The sequence below is a fragment of the Calidris pugnax genome, unplaced genomic scaffold (assembly GCF_001431845.1).
Source record: "Calidris pugnax isolate Ruff unplaced genomic scaffold, ASM143184v1 scaffold14, whole genome shotgun sequence".
NCBI lineage: Eukaryota > Metazoa > Chordata > Aves > Charadriiformes > Scolopacidae > Calidris > Calidris pugnax.
Genome location: NW_015090793.1, coordinates 8,949,263 through 8,963,398, shown reverse-complemented (window position 1 = coordinate 8,963,398; position 14,136 = coordinate 8,949,263). Strand labels below are relative to the sequence as shown.

The 14,136-nt window shown below is 44.4% G+C and overlaps 1 protein-coding gene across 1 annotated transcript in view; it reads right to left on the bottom strand.

Annotated features, from left to right (window-relative positions):
- Window positions 1-14,136, bottom strand: part of ATOH8 (atonal bHLH transcription factor 8) — an 82,838-nt gene that overhangs the window by 23,478 nt on the left and 45,224 nt on the right. Inside the window, exon 2 of the mRNA XM_014966712.1 lies at window positions 91-126. Coding sequence (XP_014822198.1) covers window positions 91-126 — 36 coding nt within the window. The remainder of the gene's footprint in view (window positions 1-90; window positions 127-14,136) is intronic.

The window sequence follows — 14,136 nt, the reverse complement described above, 5'->3', positions numbered from 1 at the left end:
CTCCCACCCCACTCCCACTTTCTTCTTTAATCTCGCTCTTCCATGCGATGGAAGAGAAATCCTGCCCCCCGGAGACTCGCCGCGACCCACCGTGTGCGCTTCCCCGCCCCCCCAGCAGCCGCTTTGCTTCCCCGGGGAAATCCGGGATGTGCTTTGCTTTCCAACCCCCTTTCATCCCGCTTTTCCCCTCCTATCACTCGTTTCCTTCATCAGATCCTCATCTGCGAGGTGGGGGGTGCGGGACTTCACGTTGCCTGCCGAAGCGCTGCCGGAGCAGTGAGAGCACCCCGGCGGGATGGGGAGCCGGGGAAGCTCCAACACCTCCCAGATACCCCTCCCGTCGCCGCTTCGCCTTCCACGACTCCCGGCAGCCTTCCCTTACTGCTTTGCTACCGATTTCGGAGCTGCTTGGAAGAATTCTTCCGCAGGAAAGGGCTGCCCGGTTTTCCACAGGGATAACAAGGGAGCCCGGGCGCGTGGGTGATTGCTTCCAGCCGTGGGCTGCCTTCTGCTGGCACCCCGAAACCCCTTAGCTCCCTTTACCCCCTCCATGCCAGGGGCAGCAGCCCCAGTGCAGGAGGGCCAGGGGTTTCCACGGAGCGGGCAGGCAGGGTGGGAGGGAGGGATGGAGAGCTGTAGGAACTTGCCTAAGGTCACAGTCAGAGCTGTGGTACAGCTGGGAATAAACTACATTTCACAGGATTGTAGGAGAATTCAGGACAGAAGGGACCTTGTGAGATCCTCTGTCATTTTTAAAAGTGTTTCTGTTATTTAGGCATCTGGCTTCTGTTTTCAAGTCACCTAAACCCCTTAGACATTGTCATATTGAGAATCATTGGGATGTAAGCTGTGAGATGTTTGAATTCACTGCAGAGAAGAGGATGTTGGTTCCTAACCCTCCTCCTCCTCCCATGGCATGTCAACCTTGCAGCCATCAGCACCTCATGGGGTGAGCAGAGGGAACTACTATTGACCTAGTTGAGGTCCACAAAGCAAGACAAACTCTGCCTGGTGGCTAATGTCCTCTGCTTCATGCTCCCGTGGCCGGGCTGCCCCAGAACAGGCATAGCAAGGGTTTCTTCAGGGGGAGAAACTAGAGCTACTGGAGATAGTACTAGAGAAGACATGCTGAGTCCTGCTTCAGCACCATGTCTGTAACAGCCATTCTTCCACCTCCATTAAATCCTCTGCCCCAGGTGTCACTGCAGTTTGATTTTCTTTTGCAGAAAGACTTGAGGTGAGTCAATAGAAGCCAGAAGTGCCTGACTTCCCAGTGTGGGTAGCATCACCCCCCAGCCTTGTGGTGGTGCTGGCAAACTGCTGATATCCTCAGCTAGAGCCTGTGAATTACTGCTACTAATGCCAGGGCATGCCCTAGTGACCATTTTCTCCATCTCTCATCTCTGAGTTCCTGTAACTCTCAAAGATGAGAGCCAACAAAAGGATTTTTGGTTGACCTGTTTTTCCCAAATGTTCCAGTGAGTGCCAGTAGCACCAGCCCCTCCAGCAAGGTCTGTCATTCAGTGAAAACCTACCTTAAACATTTGGTGGCTCCTCTCACAAGAGAAGGAGGATTAAACCCAAGATCTTGGCCAAATTTCAGTCTCAGCCATTCAATTCTGCCTACCTAAAATACTCCTGCTGTTGCAGCCTGGCTTCATGGACCAAACCCGTTTGGAGGGTGAATAGATGAAGCCCACTAAAAACAAAGGAGTTTGCAACCATTTAGGCCAATTTTTTTCACGTCTTGCCCTTAAGGCGCGTGTATTTTCTGGGTGCTGGTTATGTAGCTGCTCCCTTGGCGGGAGCTGCATTACAGAGTGCTTCCAAGAAGAAACCTAAACCTGAGCGTCCCTAGTCACATAACTGCCTGTCAGACCTTCCCCTTCTCTCATTTTAGTATCCTTGTGCTTACGGGTATCACAAGAGGATAGGAGGCCCCAATTAGGGCTGGGTCACGATGGCCCTTGTCCCTCAGGGTGACAAACCGCGTGGCGCATGTAGCCTGTCCCTGTCTGTGCCCTGTTCGCAGAGGATCCATCAGCGACAGCTGCCGACCGTGCAGCACAGACCTTGTGTGTGCACGGACCTGCACCCAGCGCATTAACCTGCTTTCACCTCGTTAGTTGAAGCCCTGCACGCTGTGTGTGGAATCTCTTGGTATCATCCCGTCGGGTTGCTCCTGTTTGCCCTGGAGGGAGTTGAAACTAAAAGTTGCTTGAGACTAATCTGAAGGGAGGGAGAATTAAACTGCAATGAAAGGGTCCATGCAACCTCTTCTAGCCCTGAAGTTATTTAGCTGAAAGTTACCCTTTAAATTAAGCATGGATGAGTTTCCTGCAGAGTAAACCCTCCCCTTCAGCACAAGCTGTGGTAGCCCCAGAGCCATTGGCTTCCTTTCCACGTGCACTGGAGATGGGCAGTAATTCCTGAGCTCACAGAGACCACCTTGCCTCTGGAAATCAAAGCAGCGGGGCTGTTCTGGCATTGATATTCGGGCTAGGAGCAGCATGGCCTCATGCCATGCCACCAGAGCAACGTGGCTTTCGTGACTGAATGCAAGAAAACCTCTGGGCTCTGCTGGCTGCTCAGTGCCATGTGCATTCTGCTGTGTGGTACCTACATGCCAAAATGATGGCATGGGGCAAAAAACAGATGAAAGGAACTGCCTGCCTTGGGGGGCGAAGTGCAGAGTAACAGGACTGTGGTTATGAGTTGTAGCAAAACTTCTGACCCTTCTCTTCTGCAGACCACTTAATGTCAGCCTTGTCTGCACTCAGAGTTGCAGTTTTTAGCAGTCCTGTGGTACTTGCAGGGCATAGACACACACAAGGGGGAGTTTTCATCTATGGCAGAGCCAAGCTGGTGGTCTGGTGCCAGTCCCATCGCAGCCTCCTTCTCACCGTACTCCCATTGCCTCCCTTTTCCAGCTCTGAGTCATGGATTAGCTCCATCCAGTACAGGGTTGAACTCTCCCTGACACTACAGCACCATGCCCTAAACCGGTCTCTGCCTTCTGCTAGTGGATGAAACACCTCATTGGGCAACTCCCCACTCTGCTAAAAATTGATGTGATTGAAAGAAATGACTGCGAAACCCCTGAAACTGTGTCTTCAGATGATACATTTTTTTAAAGGATAAATAAGTAGAAAGGAAAAGGAACTGGAAACAATCTACTAAGTGGCAAGATTTAGTGGTAAGTGCAGTTTGGGGTGTTTGAAAGGCTTGTCTTCAGTGCCCAGGATAGGGGAAAGACATGCCGCAGGTGGGTGCCAGGGAGATGTGACCAAAGCAGAGCCTGAAGGACAGGACATCTTCCCCAGGAAAGCATCCTGAGCATTTCTGAAAGGCGATTCAGCTGGTGACAGCTTTGTACTTTCTGGAAACCAGACCATACTTCCAAATCCTGTGAAAAACCAGAGCTCTGCACTTGTTAAAATGGAACGTTTACTCTCATGTACATTTTCCAACATCCTCCTTAGGCAAGAGGAATTATTTTAAAGTGCTGTTGAAGAGCAAAACCAGAAGTCTGATCACAAGTGGCATGCTGAGTATATCAATGTAAAGTTGAGTCATCAAAGCGAGATTGAGATGCAGCCTTAATCCTTCTTCTTCTAATGTTTAAATACGTGTCATGTACCCTGACATTATCGTTAATAGTTTGACAGCATTCAGGCAGCCGTCTTTCTTGGGAGGTTGCAGAATTTCAGTATGTGTTGTGCAGATATAAGAAAGGAGAGGGGGAGAACTTTTCTTTTTTGCAATAAAAATTCCATCAGGAGCACATTCTTTTGTTGTGAAGTATTTAAACAACAACAAAAAAAGAAATAAAAAAAAAAGCTTGGCAGGCTAAAAGTTTGTCCAGTCTCTAATCTGGGAAAAAAAAAAAAAGAATAAGAAAAAAGAAAAAAGAAAAAATGCACTGTTTTTATAGTTCTATGAAAAATACATCTTAAAAAATCAGCAATTTGACAATATAGGCAGAAGAAGAAAAAGTGAGAAAAGGCTGCTGAAACACATGTCTATTATTAGTGAAGAGGAAAGAAATTTCTCCAGCATTAGGAAAACCCTGTAGCATTGCTAAATGCCCATAAAATGTACAGAGGGAGTTGCAAGAACCTGTAAAGTTGGTGGTCTCTCATCAGTGGGGTTTTTTAAAGCTATTTGGAGACTTGGCAAGTGTGCATGGGCAGGATTATAGGATAGTCCTCTTGGATAATATGAGACTGAGGAAGGATAGTGAAATGAGGTAAGAAATGAGAATTATTCATACCCAATGTATACTGGAGTCATATCTGTCATTGACTTAAAATTGTATTTCTTTTTAAATGCTTGTTTTTCACTTGACGCAGTCAATATGCACTCAGAGGGAAAAGTGCTTATGACAGTCTGCAGCTTAATTTTATTCTCTTAGCCTGAATTTTGACATGTAATCCTCCTCTCCTCTCCTCTCCTCTCCTCTCCTCTCCCTTTCCTCAGCTTGAAGAGGGGCTGTAACAGTGATTCCAGGTCTAAAAAATACATTTTGTCAGTGTATCTCAGAAAAGAGCAAAGAGTGAGATGCTTGTGGGCCATTTGCATCTCCATGAGGAGGACATTGCTGCTGCCCAGTGGCTTTCTAGTCTACCAGAAAGAAGTGCAATGATTTCCAGAGGCAGAGCAAATGAGGCTTATGATAAGAGCTATGTAGTTATGCTGCACATAATGATCTTTGCAGTATATTACCTAAAGGAATAATGGAGTCTACACTGCTTGAATTGTATAAATATAAGCTAGACATCTTTTAAAAATATATGTTACGGCTTAAGCTGTGGACTTGATACAGGAATTATTGCATGGATTTATTTTATGGGGAAGGCTGAACTAAATGCTTGTACAGGATCTCTCTGGCCCTAATATCTTTGAATTCCAGTCAGTGTGGATCTTGGTGGAAGCCACTGGGTGCTTGGCAGTCTTGCAGATCGGTTTGGATGCATTACAGATCGAGAGGCTCAATTTTATAAAAAAAACATTTTTGTTTAAAATTTAAAAAAGCCTGAAGTTCTCAGCCTACCCCCAGTGGAAGTACTATGTTACTCAGACCAAGACCTCAGTGCCTCCTCTGCTAAGGCAAGATGAAAGATGTGTCTCCATTAACCTGCCAGGAGGCTTAGCCACATCGTAGGAGCTTATAGAGTGACCCTGGAGCCACCACGGACAACTCTTCCATTGACTTCAGCAAGAGCAGATACGGGCTCCTGCATTGCAGGGATGTAACATGTATGGAAGGTTGAATAGCTGGGTAGGGACCTACAAAAACCTCAACTCTTTCTCCATCTGTGAGTCAATCCACTGATTTATACACAGTTGCACTGGCAGCTGGTCTGGCTTCAGCCTGATCTGACCTCATCCATCACTGAAACCAGTAAAAATCCTCCCATTTGTTTGTTTAAGACCTGCCTGAGGCTGGGAGGTTGTTCATGTGGTCAGGAGAGGGGTTGTATGTGGAGGTGGACATGAGGTACAGTCCTAGCTCTGCCAACACTTCTCTTGCGTGTTGTTCCCTGCAGTGCCCCTGTGTGTCCTGGCAAGCAGCAGTACCGTGTCCTTCCTTGCCCCAGCCCAGCTCCTCACTGTGGTCTCTGTTCCCTACAGCACCAATCAGATGCACGATATCAGCATTACCTCAGACGCTTCCTCTTTAGCTTCTCAAGGTGGTGAGAGCTGAAGTGGATGGCATTTTCTAGGCTTTTCAAACAATTACTCTTTACAACTAGGTGAGAGACCAGGCTCACGCAAGCAGCCTCAGGCTTCCCTCTGCCTTAATTTCCCCACGAGCGCTGAGCATCCTTTGGGTTTTGCTGATTTTCCTTCTAGAGTTCCAGGTCCCCTCCTTCAGCCTGTCTCCCTCCAGTATTGCTTCTTCTCTCTGTGCAGTGACAGCTCATCCATTTACACCTGTCCCCCCAGCAGCCGATATTCCCTGTCGGCCTCAAACCCTGCCCTGTTCCTGCACTGCTTCATTCACTCTGCAGGTCTTGGCCAGCTCTGAAATGGAGGTGGACAAAGGGCTGAGACGACCTTGGATAAAGCTGTCTTCAGTGACTACGCTTAGTGACAAATTCCATGGCAAAATGAGAATATTGAAAAGCTTTGTGGAGAAATTGTGGCAGAAAAGAAAAAAAGAATGAGGTGTGAGGATGCTAAAGTCTTGCACTTCATATTCTTTGGCTCTAGAAAAAGAACAGTGGAACTTAAATAGAACATAGGTACAGGACAGTCTCTTTTTAAGTTCAAACCTGCGTATTTTGGATGGAAGTTTACTTTTGTGGGTGAGGGCAGAGCAAGCACTTGTCTGCCAGATTTTTTTTTAATGGTGGCTGTTGAATGTGGTTTGCAAGGTCCCAAAAATTCCCACTGACTCTTAGTGGTTAGAGTAAAGAGAGTGCAACTAGAAGCACATTTATTATAAGCTCTCTAGTCAGATGCTCCAGGTGTAAAAGATCTTTTAATGGTGCAAAGGGAAGAGTAATGCCACCGAGAGCTGCATTTACATGAGCTAAGTACCCACATCTCCAGTGGGCAGTCACCACGATGGTGCAGAAATTGAGGTTTTGAGAAGATAGAGGATTCCCAGAAAGGCACATCTTCATGAAGGAGATCTTATCACCTGCTAAAGTTCATTTTTTTTTCTATTAACCATCAATCAGAAGGGCCGATTTTATTATTAGAGTGTATCAATAGTGTAACTTGGTATTTTTCTACAACACTTTATGTAGCAGCTCGTTTCTGGTTAAATTTGAACTTCACATTGGGATACGTTACTTTCGAGGCATGTTAGTGAATAAGGACATGAGAGTCCAGAGTCATACTGTCTTGGAGTTACAAAGTAGAAATACTGTAAGAAACTAAAAAAAAAAAGTAAGAAGCGGGTTGAGCACAGATCCCAGCTTCTGGTGGTCAACAGCAACAGCCCATTTGTACTTATCTGTGATTTTTTCTGTCCATGGCAATGAATCCAAAAGTTGTTTGTGAGAGATACGTCCTTCTTTCTGTTCCAAAGTCAGTGCCTGATCATATTGTTAGTTAGTCTCTGGCCCTTGATGTTCTGAGAAATGGTGCACAATTATTTCTTGTTCATCTTCTCCATGCATGACTCCATAGACCTCCCTCAGATCCCATCTGTCTTCTTTTCACCCAAAATGAAAGGTTTTAGCCTGACTTGGCACTGCTTGTCTGGAAACTGTTCCCCGTCTCTGGTGTGTTGTTGTCCTTTCCTGACTTTTGTAGTTCTGCTCTATCCTATATGAGATTGGTGCACTGGAGCAATCTTCAAAAGATGTTTATATTGCTCTGAAGTCTTTCCTACTAGTTTTTAATTTTCTTATTGCTTTTTTAATCCCGATAGAACACTCATTTTTAGAAAACCATCCACAGTAACTCCAGGATCTTATTCCCAACAGAAGTAGCTCACTCAGCACTCATTATTGTGCACATATCCTTAGGACTGTTTTTTTCTCATTACTTATATTACTCTGAATTTTGTCTCCTATTTTATTGTGCAGTCACTTAGCATTGTAAGTCCTTCTGAATTTCTTTGCTCACAGCTTTAGTTTGGAGTATTTTAGATGATTTAGTATAGTCAGAGAATGTCGTCACCCTGCTTTTTGCTTCTTATGCGTTTTCTAGAGTAAATGTGCGTGTTGGGCAACAGAGGTCCTAGCAACATGGAACCTCATCCAGTCCTGCAGATTGGCTTCCTTTGTTATGAAACCTGGTCCTTGTTTGGTCTCCTTGCTTTAACCAGTTGTTGGGCCACAAGAGGGCTTTCTCCCTTGTTCAAGAACAGCTTAATATTTTCATAGGTTCCCACATTTGGAAATCTAAGTGAATGGTATTACTCAGATCACCATCTCCCAAAACTCAGTGATGGTCTAAAAGAACTTGATTTGCGAGACATGACTTCCACCTATAGATGCAGTACTTGACTCTTCCCCATTATACCTTGCTCCCTGATGTGTCTGATATTGTTTTTTAGAATATTTACCAGTTTATCTTATACAGAATCACACTTGTCTGTATTTATTTCTTCAAGGAGCTGTCTCTGGAAACTGCTATTTCATTTTGCATCGAGTTTACTGATTCTATTCTTTTGACATAGGCTGATTTAAACAGCAGGTTGGCTCTGCAGCGCGGATAACCATTCAGCAGTTTCCTTTTTGGATTTCCATAGAGCTCTTGGGTGAATACCATCTGGTCTTGCGGATTTGTCTTATTCACTTTATCAGTTTGTTTGAAAATCTTTTCTACTGACGCTCAATTTGAGATATTGCTTCAGACGTTCTCCCAGTAAGGAAAAGGTATAGCGTGGGACGCGTACTCAGTATGTGTTTGACTCTGCTATCATGGCATAGTGTGTCTATCACATATTGATCATCTATTAGTCTGACCAGCTGTCTAGCAAACTACTTGATTTGGAAGTGTTTGGAGCGGTTTTTATTATTAGCTTTCACAACTTGAGGAAGTTGCTCTTCAGAATGCTTTTTAATAGATTGATATTAATTCTTAACATTGGCTGACCTGTGTGCATGTTTTTTTTTATATTCCTTTTTTGAACTTCATTCCCATATTTTACTTCTAACAGACTTTAATCTGGTGTTAATTCTATTAACATGTAGCATCGAGAATGTAGTGTTTAAATAAACTCTGAGTCTTGAAATCATTTGACTCCCGACTTTCCCTTTACAACTTCCTTTTAGTTCAACTCTTCAACTCCCTGTCAGCATCCTACAAGCAGAGAAAAAGCTCCATTACTTAACATTTGAAAGATATGACTGGTAACCCATACATCAGTTTACTGCAGGACCTGGTGTAGTACTAGTCAGTAAATGTCTTCCTCAGTTTAATATGATATGAAATATGACCACTGCCAAGATTCAAGCCAGTTCTGCAATACAGTTTCTCCACCTTGGCCTCCTAACATGTTTCACAGCACATAAATGAATACTCTGTGGACATTATCAACTTTCTGACAGTTTGGTCTGTGAACTTCTTACTTTTACAGTGATTGGGGTCTAGGTAGACAGTGTAGCAAAAAGGAATAGGGAAAGAGGAATTATTGATGGGCTTAAGTACAGCAGTCAACTTGTGATACAGAGTTCAAAGTCTCTCTATAAAGCACAGAATGTTGAGGCTGCTGAAGAATTGGGCCTTGCCGAAAATTTGTTGATCTGTTTTCAAATATGAAGCTTCCTTATAGTGGGAGTTTGCTTTCAGGGTTGGATTTGGGTATCCTGCCATCTTGGATGTGAGTCGTTCAGTGCTGCAAATTGGACACACCCATCCACCTGGGTGACATGCGGACAGTGCTAGATTTCACCATCTTTCACTATTATGCTATGACAATTGTCATTGTACCTAGAAAATTGTCTTTACCTGTTTTATTTATTATTATGTATGCAGCTGGAGACTTCACTGCTGTTCTTGAATGGTCTTTGATGCGAGTTTGAACCAGTCTCCTTTCTTTCTCTAGCCTGCTGTGCCATCAGCCTTATAGACTCTCAGCTTGGTCTGTGTCTGGGAGAAAAGCTAACCAAGCATGCTGGTTATTGAACAGTCAATGACACGGCTAGTCAGCCATGTCCTTTATCCAGGTCCCTGATTGTTAAGAGGTCTCAGCAAGGTGGTCAGGATTAGGCAGGGCTCAAAAGAAAAGAATGAGGACAACTGTGGTCAATAGATGCAAATTTGAAGAATACAGCGGTCCAGATAAGTGAGATGAAAGGCCAGAAATTTGCCCCAAAAATGTCTAGAAACTCTTCCAAGAAGAAAATAAAATTTAGATTGGGATTAAGTTGGAGATCAGGAAGAGCAATGACACAGGAATGCATCCAGGATAAGACAGAATGAGGGTGAGGTCAGGCAGATGTGGATCAAGGACCAGGGATCAATCATGCGGAGATCATGCTCAGGAGATACAACACAACCCAGAAGGATGGTGAGGAGCAGAGATCAATGAGAAGGACTCCTTGAAGGGACTGGTTGAAGCAAACCTCCAATCAAACCTACAAGAAAACTCTCAGGTGCTTGGGCACATTTTATTTTTTTTCTGGCTGCAGAACACAAAATTCCGGCAGAAGTCAGCAGTGGTATGGAAAATTTTTTGGGACGTGGCCAAAGAGCACAGGAGAGACAGTGACACGTAGACTGCAGGTCCTACGAATAGCTCTGAAAATGAGCTGTGGGTAGTCCCTAGCAGTACTTGACTTGTGACCATTGATATTCATGGTATCAGTGGTGTTGCCCAAAGCAAAAGTAGCAATAGAACTCACGCATCAGCGTTTGGGTAATATTAGCAATATTTATTAGCTTTTCTAAATGTAATTAGACCAACCCTTTCCTAGGTATCGTATCCAGATGTTTTTATTGGAATATGATCACGGCTGGTTGAGTACTTGTTCAAAGGAGGAGCATCTTCCAGCAAAGCTGTAGAAAGCATGTTTCTAAATAAAGTCTTGCACTTTTAGGCGTGATCCAAAACTCTCTTTCCATTGGTTTTCAGAGGCTTTTGGATTAAGCCTCATATGCAGATTTGCCAGTGCTCTCAGATGAAAAACAGTGAAGGATATGAAGTGCCAGATGGCATTAAATGAAATTTACTGGGTTTGGAGGTAACACAGAAATCCCAAGCTGAAAGGACCCAGAAATTCTGGCTGCTGAAGTGTGATTCCCCATCTGTACTGAACATCAAGGTGGCTCAAATAAAGGTCAGGGACCCACATTACCATTCTCTGTTCCACTGGTGGCTTATAAAATATTTTAGGATGCATTGAGTGGGCTGTATAGGAACAGACTGACTAGTTTAGCAGATGTCACCATTAGAAAAATGTCTGCCATGATCTGGTGTCTTGTCCTTTGATAGCTGTTCAAAGAGCAGGCAGGAAATTGCATTGCTGAAAAATAAATTGGATATTAATACAACAGAAAGAGCTGATAATGTTTCTCTTTGTGATACTGGGCTGAGTTGATCGGAAAGATAACCTCAGCCACCCTGAAACAGGAGCCTATTGAAATATGCAATGTGGACCTGAGTCCAGTTTTCATGTGGTCATTTTTATTCTTGTGCTTTCCACCCACCTTTTAGCAGAGCCAAATATGATGCCCAGTCAAACAAGACACTGAGGCCCTTTAATTTTAGCATTGACCCTAACTTACAACAATTTTCCTGCTACCTATTGCTCCTAATGACGTTCTGAGCTCCTGATAAATTCCTGAGAGACTCATTTGCTTATCAGACCTTGATAAGTATTAAACCTCGTCACAATCAGGGTGGAAATTGAATGGGAGGAAAGATATAAAACCATTACGAGGACCTATTTGCTGAGCTTACCTGGAAGGGAGGGTAAAATTTTTTTCTCTTTTTAAAGGTCCAGATGACAGTGTTCCAACTGATATTTAAAATAGTTAACATGCACTGAATGGAGTTAGGCAAAAGAGCATTTCCAGGGCTGTTCCAGAATGTTTACCTCTCAAATGTTTTCTGACAGAAAATGCCATTATGGATTAAGTGACTTTTTTTAAAAAAAGTGTCTGTTTTCAGCATGAAATTTCAGATGTTTATTGAAGCTTTTCAGCTAGAAGCAGAAAGTTTATTTTCAGCTGTTTCTATTTCTTTTTAAAGTAAAAGTTAGAATTTTTGTGAAAGAAGAAGAAAACTCCATTTTCAAACCAGCTGTAATCCATTTGCTCTTCCAGATGGAGAAGAGCCTGAAGAATGTAATTTTGAAGTGTCAGGCTCTGTGAAAACACTGGAAACCCGTAGTAGGGTCCTGGCTAGATAGGTTTGAGTCATACCTGTCGCATGGCTTCGCTCCCTGCCATGGAAGAGACCAAAAGAAAATGGGTCACGTATGAAACCTCTAATCACAGTTTCTGACAAGGTCCTGAAACTTCTCAGAGTTGAAATTATGCACGCACATTAAATGCAATGCCACCTTTAGTGCAAAATATTTGCACTCATGAAAGCTCTTTGAGTGTTCCTCTTTCCTAAGAAGTGGACCCCAAATACCAGGTTACGTGAATGGGAGAGGAATCTATCATGTTGCCTCAGGTGATAGCCACAATCCTTCCTGTGACCCTGTGGTTATCATCTCCCTGGTCTGCTGATCACAGCAGCTTTTGGTGCCTGGTGCTGGCATGGTAGCTCTTTCCCATCCGAGTGTAGCATTCTGGTGTCTTGCCCATCTCTGGCCATGTGTACCAAGTTGAGGTGATTGGTGGAGCACAGATCAGGATGCTTTGAGCAGGCAGGGCCCCCTAGGTTTATTTGTGCTACGTGGCAAATGGTTGAGATAAAGCCTGAGCAGGAAACAAAGCCATCTGAGTGACTCCCATGCTTGATGGTGGAATCTTGGTAGGTCTCCACAATTTGCCTTGCTCTTCTTTAACTAACGTGCAGGCTGGTGCCAATGCTCAGCCAGTTCACCCTCTTCAATTCCATGAGAGCTAGATGAACCAGAAAATTAGTTGGGCTGGGTTGGTACTGGGGGAATTTGAGAGTATCTTTCTCCTTGGAGAGGGGTTTGTGCAAGGTTCAAGGCCATGCAGTGTCTGCGGGGAAGGGAAGAACCAGAGAAGAGTTTTGCATGTCCTCATATGATGGTGGATATGGATGTGTCATTTGTGACTGCTCAGTAGAAGCAGGACTTTAAGATCCTTAGTAGCATGTGCTCCACACTGGACCTGAGCCTCCAGCCTTGAGGTTTAGCAGTTGAGAAGGGGCTGAGAGAATGACTTTTCCTTTCCCCTGTTGCCTCTCCTGTCTTCAGTGACCATCCCACAGAGCTACACCTGAGTGTAGGGCATGGAGTCCCAAGCATGTGATGATACCGTGAGCCTGCACCATCCAGCCCAGCACCCAGCGGAGTCTGGGTACGTGTCTCCTTGCATGGCCAGCTTGCAGCATTCAGAGTCATTGTTTGATCATTTGGTTCCACAAACAATCTTGCTCCCTCCGCAGAAGGAATTATCCTTTTTTCCATCAGTTGATTTTGGATCTTCCTACCGTGAAGCGATCCAAGCAGTGAAGAGCTTGTTAATCCAGTTAGCGCAGAGCCTTTCTGAATAAACTGACTCACAAGGTAGTAGTTGTTGCGTGCTGAAAGCCTCAGAATAAAAAGGAGGTGTTTAATTTGTCCTCCTGGGGCTGCCACACAACCTCTGCTTTGCTGCTGAATTCCCATGTGTCATGGAGGGACCCTCCTTCATGCTCCTGCTCCAGAGGCTGAGAAGGTAGCACCACTTGTCTCTGCAGCATGCAAGCGTCTTGGCCACCGATGTGTTGGCTCTCCGGGGGAAGCTGGTAGAAGTGATGTGGGAAGCTCAAACCTGAAGTCATCCTTCCCTGCTTGCCAGAATGAATCATTAAATCATCTGCTTTTACAGGCTGTGGCCAGCTATAAGCACCCATGGATGGGGAGCATACACTCTCCTTCTGCCTCCGTGCAGCCACATGGGGCCAAATCCTAGCCTGATGCCACTCCAGTGGTTTTACACCAAGGTTATTCACTCTTTTCAAAACTAAGATAAAAGTGGTGGGTTTTTTTTTTTAATTTTTTTTTTTCCTCAAAGATGGTATCAACCAAAGTTTCTTGAAGATATTTTATAAAGTACTTTTTGGGAGGGGTCAAGAACATCTCTTGCTGTATCTGGGCATCTACCAAGAGATTACTCTCCCTAGCCCACCCACTCATGTAGGGTGTGAAGGGCAAAAAGACCAAGGAAGTATCTGCATGCAATAGGAACTCCCTGTTTAGGGGATTTTTACTCCCTGGCACCTGATGCCAGGAAATGTCCTGTGCCATTGAATATGAAGCTGGACTTTCACAGCTGGCTACAGGTAAGCTAAAACTGCCAGACCTGGTTTTGGTTTCTTTTGGGTGATCCTTCTGGCAATGCAAAAGGAGGAACTTGTTGAGAAGATGATTTTATTTAGATTGAACAACGTTCCTGAGAGCAAGTTTCTTCAGCAAAGCCAAAGATGGTGGCAAGTGGTATCTGGCAAGTTGAGCCTTTGGTTGATTCTCCCATCTCATTTCCTTTTTTGGGTGGAAACAAAGTGATGTTTTTGGGTTTTTTTTCTCAATTACTGAGACTCAA